The sequence below is a fragment of the Triturus cristatus genome, chromosome 1_1 (genome assembly GCF_964204655.1).
Source record: "Triturus cristatus chromosome 1_1, aTriCri1.1, whole genome shotgun sequence".
NCBI lineage: Eukaryota > Metazoa > Chordata > Amphibia > Caudata > Salamandridae > Triturus > Triturus cristatus.
The window spans coordinates 820,328,174-820,346,135 of NC_140579.1; the positions used below are offsets into that span (position 1 = coordinate 820,328,174).

Genomic DNA, 17,962 nt, shown 5'->3' on the forward strand with positions numbered 1-17,962 from the left:
AAGCAAAAAGGCAGCACAGGGAACAGCAGCAAGAGGGACAGGCTGGTGATCCACACCCCTTTATTGATGAACTTTCTGACTTGATTACACAATCCTTATCCAACTCAAAAAATCTCTTCCTTGGAGACCTTAACCTCCACTTAAATTACACCAATGATCCCACTACCACCGTCTTCACCAACCTTCTTGAGATCAATGACCTCAAACAACTTTGTGAGTTCCCCACCCATATCAAAGGAGCCATCCTGGATGCCATCATTACCTACAATGACTTAGCCTTCCTGACCAACATCATCCCCATTGACTGGTCCGACCACCACCTCATACTGATCACCATTTCCATCACGCCGCTTCCCCTCACCTCTAAACAAATTAAATCTATGAAATGGACCAGAAATCTAAAACGTATCCCTCCTGGCAAACTTGAGTCCAAACTACAAGCTCAACTGAATGAATGAATGAATGAAAAGATATTTATAATGCGCAACTAAGCCCAAAGGCATCAAGGCGCCTAACAGCAAGTAAATCAAAACAGACCAGGAGCCAGAACTACGGATAGGCCTTGGCATAAAGCCACGTCTTTAATGCCTTCCTAAACATAGGGACAGTATCTTGAGTTTTAATTTCAATAGGACAGGTATTCCACATTTTAGGTGCCAAGAAGGAAAAGGCCCCCCCCCCCCCCCCCCCCCATCTCACTCTACAGAAACGGGGAACTGACAGCAGATGTTTTTCCCTGGAGCGAAGATTTCTACTCGGGACATAGGGTGACAGGAGATCCTTATCCCCCTCCGCCCCCCAGGCCAGATAGAGCTCCATAAGTCCTCCTCACTCCTTTCCCACAAAACGCAAATGAGCTTACTGATCACTTCAATAAAGCAGTCACGGATGTCCTAGACCAATTGGCCCCTCCTAAACTTAAAACTAAGAAACATCCCTTTCAAATATTGGTTTACCCTTTAACTTAACAACGAAAGACGCTCATTAAGACTAATGGAAAGAACCTGGAGACAGCATCCCTCCCACTCTAACCTGACACTCCTCAGATCAGCTAGATCTACATACAAAAAACACATTTTTTAACTAAAAGGCATCCTTCTTCCGTACACAACTCGATTGGGCCAAAAACAGACCTAGAGAACTGTTCAACATTATCCAGCACCAAACCACCTCAGCTCCGCCTAACCCGACGCCCTCAACCGCTAGATGTGAAGAAATTGCCCACTTCTCAGACACAAATCGCCAATAGATCAATCCTTCCACAACGCAGATCCCAACCAACCCCCTACTTTCTCCTGACATCTCCTCTAAATCACACTCCTGACACCCCTAGGTCCCCCCTCATACTCACCCCCTACCTCACCCTAACCCCTCATCACACATTCATTCTCCTATTCCCTCCCTAAACTACCCCCTACACCTTCCCACCCCGACTCCTCTTGTACCCAACCTCCCATACTCAAGACCAAAAGACAAAGCCTCCTGGCATGATTTCTTCCCTGTAACTGAGCACAAAGTCAACAGCATCATTACTAAACTAAAACCATCCTCCCATACTAAAAACCCCCTCCCTTCTAACCTTGTCCAAGACCTAAAGCACATCATCTTCCCATCCTGGACCACAATCATCAACACCTCCCTTGCTACGGGAAGTGTACCTAGCTCCCTCCAACTTGGTCAAATCTCCCCCATTATCAAAAACGCTAATGCTGATCCTAATGACTTAAACAACCTCCGCCCCATTACCAACCTCCCCCTTCTTGCTAAAGCCCTCGAAAAAGGTGTTTTGCTCCAATTAGATTGATTTGTGAGCTTCTCCAGGCCACTTGCTGTACTCAGCAACTGGCCCCCACCGGTTCTGACCCCCACTCTGGCGGGAAGACTGGTGGGAAACCCCAAGGGAGGAAAGGGGGTGTGCCAGCCTCTGCCAACCCCACCCCTCAGGTGGGGGAGGCGAGGTGAAGCACATCTCCGGGTTCTTGCCATCTTGAAGATGGGGAGCCCTGCCCAATCAGGACTAGGCTACTGCCCCCCTCCCACAGGAGAGTGGCAGGATAGGGGGTGTACCCACCCCAGCGAAGGGACCCATCGGTCCCTGCCCTTTACCTACCTGTAACGCCCCTAAATTTAGTATTTAGGGGCACCCTGAACCTTCCTTCCTCAGATCCAGATTCCGAAACAAGCAAGAAGATCAAGAAACAAGACGACCTGCCGTGCAGCTGCTAACAAGAGGAAGACACCAACAGATTTGGCCCCAGCCCTACAGGCCTGTCGACCCTCGAACCTGCTCCTGCTAAACCCCGGCATCTCCAGTGGTCAGCAACCTCAAAAACCCCGGAAGACCTGACTGTCTTGTGACTAACCAACTGGGACTCCCACAAGCAGTGGTACTGCTCAAAGCAAGTAACTGACCCCTGGTATCAGCCAGGAACCGTGACTCCTGCACACACTGCACCTGCCAAGCCTGGCCTGTGCCGGAGTGGACAAAGACCACGAGGACGTCCCCCCGGCAACTGTGACACCGAATCCAGCACCCAAGGACCCACCTCGACGCTCCTGATGCCTGCATTCTCAGAACCAGGGACCCCTCCAACCGCGACCAGCTGAGGGTACGATTTTCCGATGCGAAAAAACACCCCTGCACCCAGCGCCCTGCAGCCCCCCGTGCCCAGCTCCTGGGTGCCTACCTATCCTACAACTTCCCAACTTACCTCTCGAAGTGGTGGTCGCACCTGAAGAATCTTCTTCCCCGAGCTTGCAGCCTTTGTTCGTCAAGCCAGACGGCTCAAAAGCACCCAGCCGCCCGAGTGCCCCTAGCAGTGCAACCTCTATCCTAATCTACTTCCCCACTTGCCTGGAGTAAGTGACCAGGAGCACAGCTCCCACAGCCGCGTGGCCTGCTAGTCAGCAGCCACCAACCAAGGGCCCCCTGCCTCCAATAGGATAACATTGGGCCTAACTCTCTCTGCACCCAGCTGCCCCTGTGCCGCTGAGGGTGTAACAACTGTACCTACCTGACCCTGGGGGACCCCCGAGTCTATGCCCAGAACCTTAACTCTGCCAGTCGAGTACTTACCCAAAAGCAGATAACTCCCTTTTCTTCCATATGGTAACATTGACTGGTTTCACTTGGAAATTCTTCTAAGTGTCGAGTTTTGAAACTTTAAAATATTCACTAAAAATCAGCCGATCGACGAAAACAAATTTACTCATCTGCTATCAGGAGAGATCCCAGTGCTGGATCTTGGTGCCCAGCACTGACCCTGAAAAGTAATTACAACCGTACTTACCGCTAACTTGATTTTCCTCCATAGGATAACATTGCCTGGTTTTTGCCAGAAATTCTTTGAAGTGTCGATTTTTTAAACTTACAAATAGTCCTTAAAAATCGCCTGTATAACAAAAACGCTTTCTTCCAACTGTTTACAGGAGATGCACCAGTGCTGGATCCAGGATCCAACACTGAGTTAGAAAAAGTAACGATAACCCTACTTACCTGCTATGTGAATTTCCTCCCATGGGATAACATTGGTGATGCTATGTGAAAAAGTTTTTAAGTGTCAACTTTTTAAATACAATAAATATTCCTTAAAAATCATAACTGTAACCAAAACGTTTTTACTCAACTGTTTACAGGAGATGTCCCAGGACTGAATCTAGGATCCAGTCCTGTGGTAAGAAAAGTAATCCAAAAAGTAATCTATTGCATTTAACTAGAAATTTCCATTGAGTTGGTGTGAGGGCGTGAGGGTGGAACGGGGATGTGGGTGACTTGATGTAAACTTTCTCCTGAACTAGATTTATGTCTAAGCTTACGTGTCTCGCTGAGCGCTTTGTATCTGTGGCTTGGACTGTCGGCCTTTGGACTTATATACGAACTGGGGTCTGTGGTGAGACGAGCGGAAATTGCAAATACTTAACTGTATTCCTCGTTGTTAAATACTGACATGTTGTGTATCACTACTGAAAATGCTGCATTGACTTTGTGCAGTTATGTTGATGATTTACCTGGTTGTGTATGAGCAAGAAATGGTTAAATAAAGTTATAAAAAAAAAAAAATCCATTCCATCTATGCATTCAAAAGTCTATTGCCTATTGAAAGTATTTATCTAAAGCACCTCATTCCGAGAAAGTATATTTTGATACCTATTGTTGGTTCTAAAATAAAAACAACCATATATTTTTATATACAAACCATTGGCCTAGAGTTCAGTTCTTGAGTGCGAGACCATTTGCTGACTGAGTGTGTACAACTAGTGCTTTACACTGTCCTCTGATACTGCCTTACTGCTCGACCAAGCTATCACTTGAGTGTAAGGTTATACCTAATTTAAGCCTCTGCCAAACCTCTGGGGACTGTGGACTCTGTGCACACTGTACCTATTTGGGAACAGTATATACAGAGCCACTTTCTTAAACCAGTTTACAAGGATCTCTTATCAGAGTTGGATAATCTCAGTTTGATCAGGTTGAGAAATTTTAATCACTGATGAAAGCAATACAATTTGTTGAAGATGGTGTAGTAGAGCCTAAAAATAGTGCTAGGGTTCCCCAATTGCTACCAAACGTAGCTTGGTTTGACTATGAATGTGCAAAAATGAAGTAGACCTTAGCCAAAGGCACTCCTGGGAAGAACACCTAAAATCTTATGACAGGAATACAAGTGACAGATTAAATATAACAAATCACATTCATCCACGAACACGAACATTGGCCACCCTCGAAAACGTACTCAGAGAAAAGGATAATACAGGCTTTTGGAAAATGTTCATCTGGGGTTGTAAGGGTCCTCCAACAATAATCAGGCTCAGTCATTACCTCTAGCCGAATGGGTCAATCATTTTGGGATAACATACAAAAGCTCAGCACAGCTGCTCTACCCAGTTGCGACCATGGTCAAAGCAAGGACATCTCATTTCTAGAGAAAGATAGGCTTGTGCCTGCAGTTGTCTCCAACAGAAGGAAATGGACAAATAAATTCACTGAAGTAATCCAGGTGGCCATTTCGTCTAAAAGTCAAATAAAGCGCTGGGCCGCAACAGTATGCCAAGCAATACCTTTCAAAATAATGTATCTCTAAGGGATCCTGTATTAACAGCAGTATTTAATGCAGATTGGATAACAGAGAAGGTCCCAGCTTTTAGGGCCATAGCAGTCATAGTGCTTCTTCATAACAAGCATTGGCACAGCCAATAGGTCTCGCCTTTGGGACCTTATAAGCGTTTAGTTATGCAGCACAATATAATTGGTGCAACAACATCAACTGTTGCATGGCTAAGCACTTATAAGATCCCAAATGCGAGACCTACTGGCTATGCAAATGCTTGTTGGAACTGCCGGTGCTCAGCACTGGCAAGACCAGGGCCACTTAAAGCCCTGACTGCTGGCACTTAACATCAGGTAACAGGTACTGAATAACAGTGTTCCATTTGAGCACCGATTTGGATTGCACCTTTACAAAGAAGTGAACGAGGTATTGTGGATAGCCACAAAGATGTTCTAATTTGGACTGCAAGTGTTATTACAATTCTTTGCTCTGTGCCTCACTCATTTAAGCCATATCGTTTATTTCTCATGATAGCATTTTCTGTTATCCAGGCCACTATACATAAGATAATTCCCTCTGCTTTATGCCCCGTGCACGGTTATCAGATATCTATCACTGACATATCACGTCAGCGAGGGCTTTAAGTAGGCCGGGTCCTGCTGGTGCTCAACACCAAAAGTTGTAAAAAACAGGTGCAACGAGGGTCCAATTTTGCCCTCACCCTCACAGTTCTCAATATAAGAAGCTGACATTGCCCGTCTGAAGGTCTGCCCACTGCCTCCCGGTATCAACATGAAAACAGGCAATGCTCAAAAATACATGCGGATATAGTGACGGGAGGTTCATTTCGTTTGCAACAACTAGGAACTCATTTGTGTAAATCGGTGATATGACTGGGGAATAAAAATAAATGCAGAGCGTGTTTGCATAATTATACTCATTTCAATTACATTAAAAAAATAGTTTTTTTACAAAGAAGCAACATAGTTTCTTCAACTAGAAATTAAACCCCCTACAAAATCGTTTTTGCTGGTGTAAATGCTGAAACTAACATTGAAGTGGCTAGAGAAAGAAAGGGAGCAAGGCTCCGTGCGTGCCACAAGCACCAAAACGCCTAGGTCCTAGTAAAACGAGGATAGAAGGAGAGAGAAGCAACGAGGGTGGGAGGAGATGGACACAGAGGTGGAGGGAGAGAAGAGTGGACTGGTGGGAGGGGAGGCACCAAGAGGTAGTGGGAGGGAGAGAAACAGGGCTGATGGAAGCGCCCAGAAGGTGCATTCATTATTCATGGTGGCAGGTGCCCGCTGAGCTCATTTTAATAATTCCGCCATCAAGGCGAACGCGCGCAGATATAATCTGAGGCTGAGGTGGAGTTAATCTAAATAGTACACAGTGATTTATTTCCCATTAATCCAATGGAGAGGGAAAATAAAGCGGAGGGCTGCAGCAGGCTGGTAATCCGAGAGATAGCTCTGCGATGACTGAGCACACTGCACTCACCTGTACAGCGTAGAATGCATATTCGGGTACAAGTGTGCGGGTGGGGGGAGCTTTTGAGCACCGAGAGCACGACACTTACCTGTGGAGCTGAGGTGCGATGGGAAGGCAAAGAGAAACACCACATGTCACACAAGGACATGCTCCTTTGAGGGGTGCCAGGAGTTCCGGTTTTGAGGGGGAAGTCCCGGTTTTTCGTCATATCTCCGGGTAGATTTGGCTAAATTCAGCCAGGTCTCATTTTTGAGAGGGTCGATTGAAAACAGAGGGAGGCAACCTTTAATGTTCTAATGCACGGTCACTAGCCAATTCACAACTCAATTTAATTAACGCGGAGGAGGCGGGCTGCACGAAGCGTGCGATGGTTAACAAATGACAGAGTAATGAGGGGGCTCTCCTCTCTCCCGTGACTAGACGCACGCGCAACGAGTGAATACCTTGTTTTTACTGAATAACGGCTGCAAGCAACCTGGGTGCATTTGGCTGGGAAGGTCAGTGGTGGCACAGCATGCCTGGTGAGGGAGGCAGAGCTCTACAGTACAGCGGGACAGGGTTGCCGCATTAAACCAAAGAGAACGAAGTACACGGTATGGGCTGCTCGCTAAAACAAGATGGCCAACGCTGATGGGCGTACTAGGCCAATGCATAAAACGTGTACCACAAAGCTGCATATAGGAGATCATTGCTCATCAAGGTGGCAATGTAAGTTAGCATGCAGGGCACCAGGAGAAGAAGAAACAAGCACTGGCCGCGAGCAAAAAGAAAACGTGCGGCCGCGACCGGGAGTTGTGTGCGCGCGCGCAAAAATAAAATTTTAAGAAATCACGCGAGTGATGCGCGCACAGGGAGAGCGAGAGGAAAGCCAGATGGCGCCTCTGCTCGTGCCTGTGGCACGTAACTGCACGGTCGATGCCACCGAAAAAGCTGTGGTTGGAGCACACTCACTAAATGTCATCATCATCATTAGTCTTTATGATTTTTTTTTTTTTAAATCGAATAGACACAAACATACATAACATATAAAATCCATTAAAACATTTGAAATTCATCAATAAATACTTAAGAAATGTTAAAAAAGCATTAAACAAGTCGAGATGACAACAAGATTAATAAAACATGATTAATAAACCCACATCAGCTACAGAGATGCGGAGAATCAATTGATAAGGTTCACGCTATGTTACAATAGTTTGGGCTGAATGGAGGGGATGTTTCTGGTGTTTGCCACAGGCTTGCGCCCTTAGGGTCCATGCCCAACCCAAATATTTAGCTATTGATATGGAAACAATTGGCGAAGTACTAGTGCATAGAATTCTTAAGGCGACAGCACAACTCCTAGTACCCAAAGTTCTACACAGAGGTGACAACCACACTCGCCTAGGAGTGACTAGCACTGGGCAAAGAAACAAGAAATGGGCAGTAGATTCTGTCTGTAACCCACAAGCAGGGCACATTTCCTCTCGGGGACTAGACCATCTACCTGTAAGAGATTTAAGTGGTAGGGAACCAGCTCTGAGCTGGAAGTAAAGCTTCCTATCTCTGGGTTTCGTGATCAAGTACCAGTACTGTTCTAGGACGGGTGTGGTCTTTACCTCTAGGTAACGACCAGTCGTCCCATTGGAATTTGCTCTACTCCACACCTGGTGGTCAACTCGTTCCCAATAGCTGGTATAGTCTTTTTTGGGGGAAACTGCAGTTGCTGGGTCACTCCATAGCCCCACCATGCCCAAAGCTATCAAGGTCTGGCGGAGCTGCCTCAGCCAGTCAATCTTGTGAAAAACGTCTAGTTCTATGACATCCATAAGCCCTTTAGCATACAAGGGGAGCTCGGGAGTAGTCCAGAGCCTTCGCCAGTATAGAACCGGGCGTAGTCTGGCTATATCCACAATGGCCTTCCTACCAAGCTCGTACCTTAAAGGGACCATAGGGGAGCTCTGAGGAAGGCCTGTTATACTACGGAGAAATGTATTTTCGGCTGAGGTTAGAGGAACTAGCCGATGAAACCCCCATAGTTCTGCCCCATACAAAGCTGAACCTAGGGCCTTAGCCTCAGACTTGGAGCACAGGTTTTATGGGCTTGGTAAAAGATTTTTTGTGCTCTCTGGTTAATGCTCCCGAGATTTGCCTAAGCTTCAGGGCGGCCACCTCTATATGCTTGTCCCATTTGTTGCTACTGGTCATATGTATGCCCAAATAAACAAAATTGGTGACCATTTCTATTGGTTGCCCATCCAAAAAGAACCTTCTCCCTCTAAAACTTGGATGTGGGTTAAAAGCCATATATTTCGTCTTGGCCACGTTTACCTCTAAACCATGACCAAGGCAAAAATCCTCAAAGACTAATAAAGCTCTTTGCAAGCCACTTGGAGTTTTTGATACAATTAACGTATCATCCGCAAACATTAATATCGGAGTGATGACTCCGGCAAGCTTTGGGGCACCGGTAGTGGCACTAAGCATAGATTGAGCTATCCCGTTGATATATAGGGAAAAAAGCGTAGGAGCCATGGTGCAACCTTGCCGCACACCACGCTCAACCGGGAACTCAGGGGTGTCATCACCCGCGCCTCCCCACTGAATTTTAGCGAAGTTAGACTCGTGAAGCCTCTTTATCAAAATCAAAATTTCTGCGGGAAGCCCTAGTTTTTCAAGGACTGCCCACAACCGATGGCGAGGCACAAGGTCAAAGGCAGCTCTCAAGTCCACAAAGGCTACATAGAGACTGCCTTTCCCCAAAGTAACTACTTTCCAGTGGAGTTGCACGAAGCGAAAAACCTGATCCAATGTGCTGGTTGATTTACGAAAACCGGCTTGGAAGGGGGACAGGATCATGTTGTCTTCAGCCCACACTAGTAACTGATTCAGTACCATCCTCCCTATGACCTTCTGAATTGTATCGATCAGGCTAATTGGTCTGTAATTCCCAGGGAGCGTTCTGTCACCCTTCTTAAACACGGGGATTATAACAGCCCCCCCCCCCCCAGGATTTAGGAACTGGGGCACCTACAGCAACGGCATTTGCGAGTAAGGTAATATATTTACTCCAACATTTTTTGTTGTGGAGGAAGAGGTCAGATGGAATCCTGTCAAGTCCTGGAGCTCATCCAGATGCTACAGATCCCAGAGCCATTAGGGTACCTTTTGTGCTAAAAGGAGCATGGGGAAAAAAGACCTGGGATATCTCCCATATAGGGTTTGTCTGAGGGTCACATGCATATTGGGGTCTAAAGTAATTTACCCATTCTTCTTGTGAAACATGGTTTAAGGGTCTGTCAGGTGACCCTCCCCTGCCCCACTTAATAATATTCCAGAATAGTCGTGTGTCCCTGGCATCGCTGGCATCCTTCAGGTCAGACCAATAGAGCTCGTCCCATTTCTTTTTAGCCAGGCCTATACATTTTTTATATAGTTGGCGGGCTTCCCGCACGTGATCAATGCAACCACTGGAAAGGGCTGTGGTAAGATCAGCTCTGGCTCTCCTGCAATCGTCATCATACCAGCGTAAACGCTTGGGAGGGGGTCTTTTACCTTTCCTAGCTGGTTTAAAAAAAAAACGGCGTAATCCCTCAAAAAATGTTTTGTGGAGTCCTGTGATTAGCGAGATACCTGAATCAGTAATCTTGTGACTCTCGAACTCCAATATAACTTTAGACAGCAGATTATTAATGCTATCAATTGCCTTTTCATTGGACTTAACCACACTCCACTTAAGCCTGCGCATGTCATTAGAGGGGAATACTTCAGGTGACATGGATTTCACCTCCTCTTCTTTTGCGTTGCCATTCTTCCACCAGCAATGCGTTACACATAGAGGATTATGGTCACTTTCTGGTCTAGGTTCTACTACCATGTCTTTTACAGATTGCCATAACCTCATGCTACAAAGGACGTAGTCAATTCTACTCCTGTGGCGGCCGTTGTCAAAGGTGTTGGCCCCTTCCTTATCCCCCGGGGTTCTTCCATTCAATGCCCTCAGACCTCTTTCGTAACAGAGGGCATTGACCTGCACTACGACCTCTGACCAACGTTTAATTGGGTCTAAATCGAGTCCAGGGATACCCCATAGCTGATCTTCCTCAGGGTCAAATCCCCAGCAAATTTCTGAGTTTAAAAGTGGTTCAAAAGTTACATTCAGATCCCCTGCAGCAAGCACTCCCCTCTCACATGAGTGCTGAGCAATAAGGGAATCCAATGTAACCAAAGTCCGAGACCTTTTCCCATTGGTCCCTCTCAGATACAAATTGTAAATATCCACGTCACCCAGTGGGCCCAGGGATAATCTGACTAATTGAATGTCAGGGGACCCTGTAGGAATCTCATTGGCCACCAAGAATAAATCTTGGCGAACCCACGTTAAGCCGCCCATAGGACGCCCTTTGGGTCCCTTGGATGCAGGAACATGAAAATTTAGGAAACCCGGCAGGAGCTGAGGCACACAAGACCAGGTCTCCTGGAGGAGACAGACATCGAAGTTACCAATAAATTGTACCCACTCTGGGGAGTCCATTTTTGTCTTCATACCAGCAACATTCCACGAAATCATTGAGCCCACCCCTGATCCCGGCAGGTTGATCTGATGGATAATGTTAGGGCTTTCATCATGATGGTTTAGGTGCTCTAAATGCGTTTGCGAGGAGAGAGCCCTGGCTAGATTTGACGTCCCGGGGAGGGGAAAATCAGCTTCATCCCTTCCAACCACGGGCACAACTCCAGTTACCGTGGCATCCCTTGAGGTCTGGGATTCCGGTCAGTCAAAATGGTCTAAATTACGAAAACCATTATGGTGGTCGGTATGTGGAATGATGATCTCAGGAAACGTTCTCATCCCTCCCCAGTGTTGGATGAATCTTTCAGCTTGGTAAGGGGCTGAATTATAGAAATGGCCCAAGTCATGCACCCCTATCCCCGGCTGGTCCCCAAAAAGTGAACCATCGCAGATAAAACGCACTATGCGTCTAACTTGAAAGTTTACAACAATAGAATCGCCCTCAACGTCTTTTGGTCTTGGTCCGACCCAGGAAACCCTTCTGGCAAATAAGATCTTCCCATTCAGACCAGCAGGGATGGGTCTATTTTTATTTAGCCAAAAGATCACTTTGTTTTTAAGTTCAGGGTATGATTCAGACTTGTCACCTTTTAATTCCAGGACGCCAGTTAATACCGCTACATAAGGAAGCGAAGCTGGGGGGGGGAAGATGAATATGGACATTTGGAGATTTCGCAGGTTTGGTGTAAGTGGTACTGCTTGTACCTTCACTCATGCCCTTATTTACCCTATTAAGGTTCTCGTTATTATCATTACCCCCAGATTTATTACTAGTATGACCTATCCGTGGGTTAGTTTGATTAGCATTAGCCGGAACCATATGTGGATCAGTCCCTAAACTATCCCTAGTGGTTGCAGCAGAATCAACAACAGGAATAGATGTGGTGATTGTTGTGGGTGCTGCCATGACTATTGAGTTGGAATTAGATTTAACTCTCTCTCTTGTTACTAATTTGATGACATTTTTTAGAGAGCAAAAATTATCGAGCATAGGGGGGGGGGGGGGGGGGAGAGGAGGGTGGGGGGATAGTATAGGTTTGAAAGTAGGAGTAGCATGTTCTTAGTTTAACAGTAAAACAAAACGGATTGTGATGTTGTTATTGTGATACACCCGCCTGGCTGACATACCTGGAGTTCAGGGCTCAGCAACTGTAATGCAATCGCTTACTAAAATCTGTTCTTAAAAAAAAAATAATAATCGAGCATCGTCTGTTCAAGGCGTTCAACTTTTGTATTGACCAGTTTAACCCTTTCAACAAGGGGGAGTAATAATGAACGAACCATCTGTTCTATTTGGATGATCATTTCATCGGGTTGTATCTGGTCAGGGGAGCTTTTTTTACCCACCCCAGTAGCTTCACAGTCCCTCACAGATAAAACGCAAGAAACATTTTTTGGATTATCAATTTTTTTGGAGAGTTTCGACTGCCTCCCACCTTGAGTATCCCCGACTCTTTTCCTTTTTGGATTAGTCATACTTTTTGATTTCTTACTAGCCCGTTTCTGAGGATAAATTGCTTCGGGTCTTGTGGGATTTCCGTCTGCAGAAGCGACCTCACCGGAGGCCTCGGAGATCCTTATACTATTCTGGTACATAATAGGACTTGCCTGAAGATCCCCGAGCTGAGAGGGGTTGTCCACATCAACAGGCCTAATAGGAGATTTAACTAATGCTAAAGGTCCAATAGATGAGCGTCTTATTAGCGTTGGTTCAGTGGAAAGTCTCCGCTCAGTGATGGCAATTTCGTGCTCTAGGACCGAGACTGCCCGCGTTATAAATTGGTCTAAGGTGCCAGTAACAGTCCCGCCCCCCCCGTGCGTTTACCCTTCCCTTCCATTACCCAGCCTATAATTAGAGTAGGTACCAAGGAGCTTGCTATAAAATGATGGACTATGATAAAAAGAGAGAAAATAAGACTGATAGAAGAATAGAACAGTTATATAGTCATGGTGGTAGGCATAACATTACACCCGTGTATACAAATATAGAGCCCACAAGATACACAAATTATAACTCTGCAGTAGCAATTTGGCAAGGGAACAGTCATGCGCACACTGCAAATCCGGTGAACAAGCAAACACAGCCCTGAAGTCACAGCAAATGGGGATAACAAACCCCGAGTAGATCACAGTACCTTTAGAGATGGAAAACGAAATTAAGAGGGGGGGCCCAGCCCTGCCTCCTCCTGGCGAGGACGGGCGCAAGACGGGCCCGCCCTTCGCCCAGGCAAGCCCGCGCGCGTCCCGTGCTGCGGGAGGCGCCCCCGTGCTTATGAGGGCTACCTGCCCTCTGCTGTCGTCAAGCGCGTAGGTAGCGCTAGTGCCTCTGGGAATTGTAGGCTTGCGGACTCAAGGGCTCCGCTTTTCCTCAGCAAAGTTCCGTTCCCCTCACGGCTTGGAGCGCATTCACAGCGATGCCTGGGAGATGAAAATATAATGCGGAGTCAAAGGATCAGCCGCTCCCCTCACGGTCAGACAAGGCGAGCAGAGAGTTGCGTCCCGCGCTGCGGGAGGCGCCCCCGTGCTTATGAGGGCTACCTGCCCTCTGCTGTCGTCCAGTGCGTAGTTAGCGCTAGTGCCTCTGGGAATTGTAGGCTCGCGGACTCAAGGGCTCCGCTTTGCCTCAGCAAAGTTCCGTTCCCCTCACGGCTTGGAGCGCATTCACAGCGATGCCTGGGAGATGAAAATATAATGCGGAGTCAAAGGATCAGCCGTTCCCCTCACGGTCAGACAAGGCGAGCAGAGAGTTGCGTAAATGTCTCGGAAGCATGCCCTGGCTCAGGCGAGACCTAAAAAGGGCCCACGGAATGACCCAGCAACTTTACGCTCAATTTCACTGCTTGACAGTGCTGGGAAGTTTTACCGGGGTTATTGCTGATAATCTACTGTCATCGCTCCAGACCGGTTTCAGGAAATACCACAGCACAATCACCAAGCATTGAGATTATATACATGTCTTAAACAGTCATAAAAAGTATCATTTGATATGATGTTTATAGATTTTAAGAGGCATTTGACTTGGGAGAACTGACGCCTAACTTTCCAATAGACAGCTGGATAAGACAACCAAGGGTCTTGGCGCCTTACTATTCATCTTTTCATAAACAATGAGGGCTCAGTGCACCAACGCTTATATCTGGATGTTTCCCACATCGGGGGTGACAAAATTTCAACATTACTCTACGCAGACGATGCAGTCCTCCTTTCCTGCACCGAAGTGGCAATGCATAAATTACTGGGCTGCTTTGAGACCTCCCGTACCAAGAAAAATCTTGTGATAAACGCAACGAAAACAAGATTCATGATTTTGAACTGCAGGAACCCCTTTGGTACTTTTAAAATATATGGTAGTGGTCTGTCCAGGGTTCATTTTTTAACCACCTGGGTATTAGATTTGATGACAAGCTATCATGGTTTGAACAAGAATCAAAAAAATGCGAAGGTACTCTGCGCCCAATGGAGTAGCCAGGTGGTCCCGCTTATTGTTGACAGCACAGGCCTCCCTCGAAACACATGAACCCTGTGTTCTCCGAATATCGTCTATAGAGAAAGTTAAGACCACGTTTCATACCCTCGCTCATACACCCCACACCAGCTCAACCCCCTCACCCAGCTGTACATCTATTTTACTGTTTAGAAGAGCTAGTCACGGAAAGGCGTCTCACGGTACACCCAAGTACCCGGAAGAGAAAACGGTGCTCCCAACTTCAAACTGGCTGCAGAGGCAATCCACTGGAAATACATCAAAAAAATGTGTATTACGAGCAGATAGGCGCACTCGCTTTTAGGTCTCGCCTGAGCCAGCGCTTTAGCGCTGCTCTGGCCAGAGCTTTAGGAATAGGGGGATTTGGAAGTGCAAACTAGTGCTTTTCAGGCCTCCAAATACAGTGAATGTGCGCCGGGCGCGCGCACCATTTGGCAGCCTGCCTGATCACTTTCGCGGCCGCTTTGATGTTCTCAGTGAGCCGCGCGGCCACTGAACATCAAAGCCGCCGCGAAAGTCCTCACTATTTGCCACCCCCTCCCTTATCCCACTTCCTGCTTGTTTCTCGTTCCTGTTCGCCTTCTCCTGCCTTAGTTTCCTCCCTCTTTGCTCCAGTTTATGATGCTCCAGCCTCCCCCCCACAGGCCCACTTGTCGCTCGTGTTTCCTTTCCCCCCTAGGCGCTCATGTTTCCTCCCCCCCTGGGATGTATATTTCTGTTTTTTTCTCATTCCTGTTCGCCATCGGCTTCTCCTGCCTTAGTTTCCTCCAGTTTATGAAGCTCCGGCCTCCTCTTTGCACTAGTTTCCCATCTCCCAGGGGCTCTCTTCTCCCCTTCCATGCTCTGCTTTGGATAAGAGGTGGAGTCTGCAGCATGCGCCAGTGTTAAGATGTGGGAGCCTGTTAAACACCCCTGATAACTCCCCTCCCCCTTCTCCCCCCTTCAGGGTTTCTTGGATCATGCTAGTCCTGTGTACTCTTAAGAGCAAATGCCACTACGAACAATTTTGGGATGTCGGTCTTCTTTATACATTAAACATGAACATTTAATTGTGCTGTTCGAATAACCCCTTTACCATATTTGAATCTCCATTCCGGAGGTAAATTACATAAAAATTAACTACAATATGTACAAGTCTAACCTCTCAGTAGTACTTTTTGTATGGAAACAGATGCACAGCAGCAGGCAGCGGAAGACCACATTCCTATAGTAAGTATACTCGGGGCATTTTTACTCACAGTTGCATCTTCTGTTGGCACACAGTCACAAACTGTGCTTATAAAACTCACGTGTTTCACATGCAGGTTTTAAGTGTGCAATGTTGGGAATTCATTTGTTTAAAATCACAATATTCGAATGCTAATAACTTGGAACTAATTAGGCTAGCCTAATATAATTTAATATTTGCTTTTTCAAAGGCAGAGCAAAAGTAGTGGGGCTTCAGTGCTTCTGATGTCGGCCAGGGAGTCTCACCTGAGGCTTTGACGCACCCCGTGATAATCACCTGTTAAAAACACATTAGACAGGCTTGTGCGGGTCTGCGAGGCCGCTGAAGGTAAGTGTGCGAGTGCGCGTTGGCTTCCCATTATTAAACCAAAATCGTTTATGCTTTAAACTCCTTTTGCTACTCTGTGCTTCACACTTTTTCCATTCTTCAGGTGTCACATTTTATTGCTATTCGTTCTAACATTTTTCTCTCGGAGTTGTTTATCTTAAAATGCCACAGTAGGTTGCATAATTGCCAATTTTTAAGGCCATTCAAAGGGAGTTTTCCACAAATGGGAGTACTTGTATTTTTCTAATTCCATCTTACTGGAGCTGGGTACGTTTTAGAAGGAGAATAACAGTGATTTGTGACTGGAATCTCGGAGTATCTGGTGAGCCCCGGTATGCAGGGCCTGTCTATCCGCATCTCTGTGATTCTCTCTGTGACCGGCTGAGATATTCCTTCCCACACTCTGACCCCCCCACACCTAAAAACATCAACATCATAAACTCTATTTTAATCGTAGTGTGTGGAAAGTTACTTAAGCAGCACGAGCGTTGTTCTAAGTAGCGTGCTCATTTGGCAGGCTGCATACTGTGATTTAAAAACAACAAGCATTGGCATAGACAATAGGTCTCGCTTTTTGGACCCTAAAAGTATTTAGTTATTCAGCAGAATATCCTTGGTGCAACAACACCAACTGTTGCATGGCTAAATACTTATAAGGTCCCAGGCGAGACCTATTGGCTATGCCAATGCTGGTTAGATATAGAACCTCAAAAGAATAGGTGTCACAGCTATGACACCTGACCACATGTCGGCGTTGTTATGGTGACCCCAGCTGGCTGAGAAGTATCTTTGTGTGCTAAACCTCCACCTCGCGACCTTTGTTCCTTAAATGCCACAGAAAAGCAACTGTGCTATGCTCATTCTTTCATCAGCCTTGTACACATTCTCCTGCAACCGAGACTATCGCTGCCGGCATATTCCTTGGATGGGGCACAGGGGCAGTGTCCGATAACACCAGTATGACAGCCACGCGTACTACTCCGAAAATCGGGAACAGGTTGTGGCTCCATTCAGACCGCTATACTCAGGCTCTTATATAAACTCTCGTGTAGATGCATTCTGAAGCTTATCCCTACCCAGAAGGTTAAGCTACCCAGCAGCCACTAAAATTAATATGTACTCACAAGTATGCTCTCCAATGACTCAAGCACAGTTAGTCCCATCAGCATGCCCCGAACGAAGTCAGGCGTTCTGTCACTAATCTTGCCTGGTCAGAGGATGTGGATGGTAGACAAACACACAACTTACCACTGGCAGGACTATATCGACTCTAGCCGTTGTAAGTCCCCAGTTTTCAATATCTATCCCGGCCTAGCTGGCACGGTGAGTCAGCAGCGTGTGACAATGAAGTCCTTCACCCTCGCTAACCACTCACAAGATAGTCCCGGCATGAGCCCACAATGGCCTCTCACCGATAGAATGCAGGATGTCGATGCTCGCGTCCCGGTCCGTGTTGAGCAGGGTCTGCGCCCGCTGAAACTCCACTACTGCCGCGGCCGCCATCTTCCCCTCAACTCAGCACCAGCCTCCACCCAGCCAGACAACCGGAAATGCGTGCCGGAAGTACCCACACCGGCTTGTCAAGCGCGGCGCGCTGGGAATCGTAGTCCAGCAGCAATGTAAGGGTGCACAAAGGTCTGAAACTATAGACCGCCCAAGGGTGATTATCCTCATTCCTCCCACAAGGGTGGAAATCAGAAACGTAGTGCTTTTTTCCACACACAAGATGGTCGCTAACACATTTTGGTCTTCGATCTAGTGTTTGAAATGGTTTGAAAACTGATAGACATTAAAATAGGACTACTAGGCCCAAGCCTCTGAGTACGTGTGAA

At 46.8% G+C, this 17,962-nt stretch overlaps 1 protein-coding gene across 4 annotated transcripts in view; it reads right to left on the bottom strand.

The window, feature by feature from the left end:
• LOC146871121 (26S proteasome non-ATPase regulatory subunit 11) overlaps positions 1 to 17,684 on the bottom strand; it is a 922,247-nt gene extending 904,563 nt beyond the window's left edge. For 2 of the 4 annotated variants that reach the window (XR_014980477.1, XM_085650290.1), the window contains exon 1: positions 17,543 to 17,676. Coding sequence is in view for 3 of the 4 variants with exons in the window: in XM_085650290.1 (XP_085506416.1) it covers positions 17,543 to 17,633 (91 nt within the window). In the remaining variant the exon portion in view is untranslated. Of the gene's footprint in view, positions 1 to 17,542 lie in introns of all 4 variants that reach the window. The other 2 variants (XM_085650288.1, XM_085650291.1) reach the window with 2 other exon arrangements.
• Positions 17,685 to 17,962: the final 278 nt, after the last annotated feature.